At 67.9% G+C, this 368-nt stretch overlaps 1 protein-coding gene across 1 annotated transcript in view; it reads left to right on the top strand.

Annotated features, from left to right (window-relative positions):
- ETH_00036200 (60S ribosomal protein L17, putative) overlaps positions 1-287 on the top strand; it is a gene marked incomplete at both ends in the record, with an annotated part of 857 nt that extends 570 nt beyond the window's left edge. The window contains one exon of the mRNA XM_013375975.1: positions 39-287. Within this exon, the coding sequence (XP_013231429.1) occupies positions 39-287 (249 nt within the window). The remainder of the gene's footprint in view (positions 1-38) is intronic.
- Positions 288-368: the final 81 nt, after the last annotated feature.

Here is a 368-nt window from a genome sequence, read left to right as displayed (position 1 = left end):
TCTTGCTGCTGCTGCTGCTGCTGCTGCTGCTGCTGCAGAAGCAGAACCTGGACACGGAGAACCTGGTGATCGAACACATTGCTGTCAGCAGGGCCCCCCGCGGCCGCCGCAGGACCTACAGGGCCCACGGGCGCATCAACGCGTACATGTCGAGCCCCTGCCACGTGGAGGTGATAGTGCGGGAGCAGCAGCAGCAGGTGCCGCGGCCGCGGGAGCAGCAGCAGCACAGGCTTTCGCGGAAGCAGCTCGCGCGCTCCCGCATCCGCGTCGGCGCCGGGGCCCGCTAGCTGCTGCTGCTGCTGCTGCGCTGCGCTGCTGCGGCGAAAAAACGCGGAAAAAGGACGCTGGTTCGCCGCCAAACGAGCCGA

Source organism: Eimeria tenella, genomic scaffold, assembly GCF_000499545.2.
Source record: "Eimeria tenella Houghton genomic scaffold, Eth_scaff3044, whole genome shotgun sequence".
Lineage (NCBI taxonomy): Eukaryota > Apicomplexa > Conoidasida > Eucoccidiorida > Eimeriidae > Eimeria > Eimeria tenella.
Note: the sequence above shows the minus strand (reverse complement) of the source record. Positions and strands in the feature narration are given on the sequence as shown.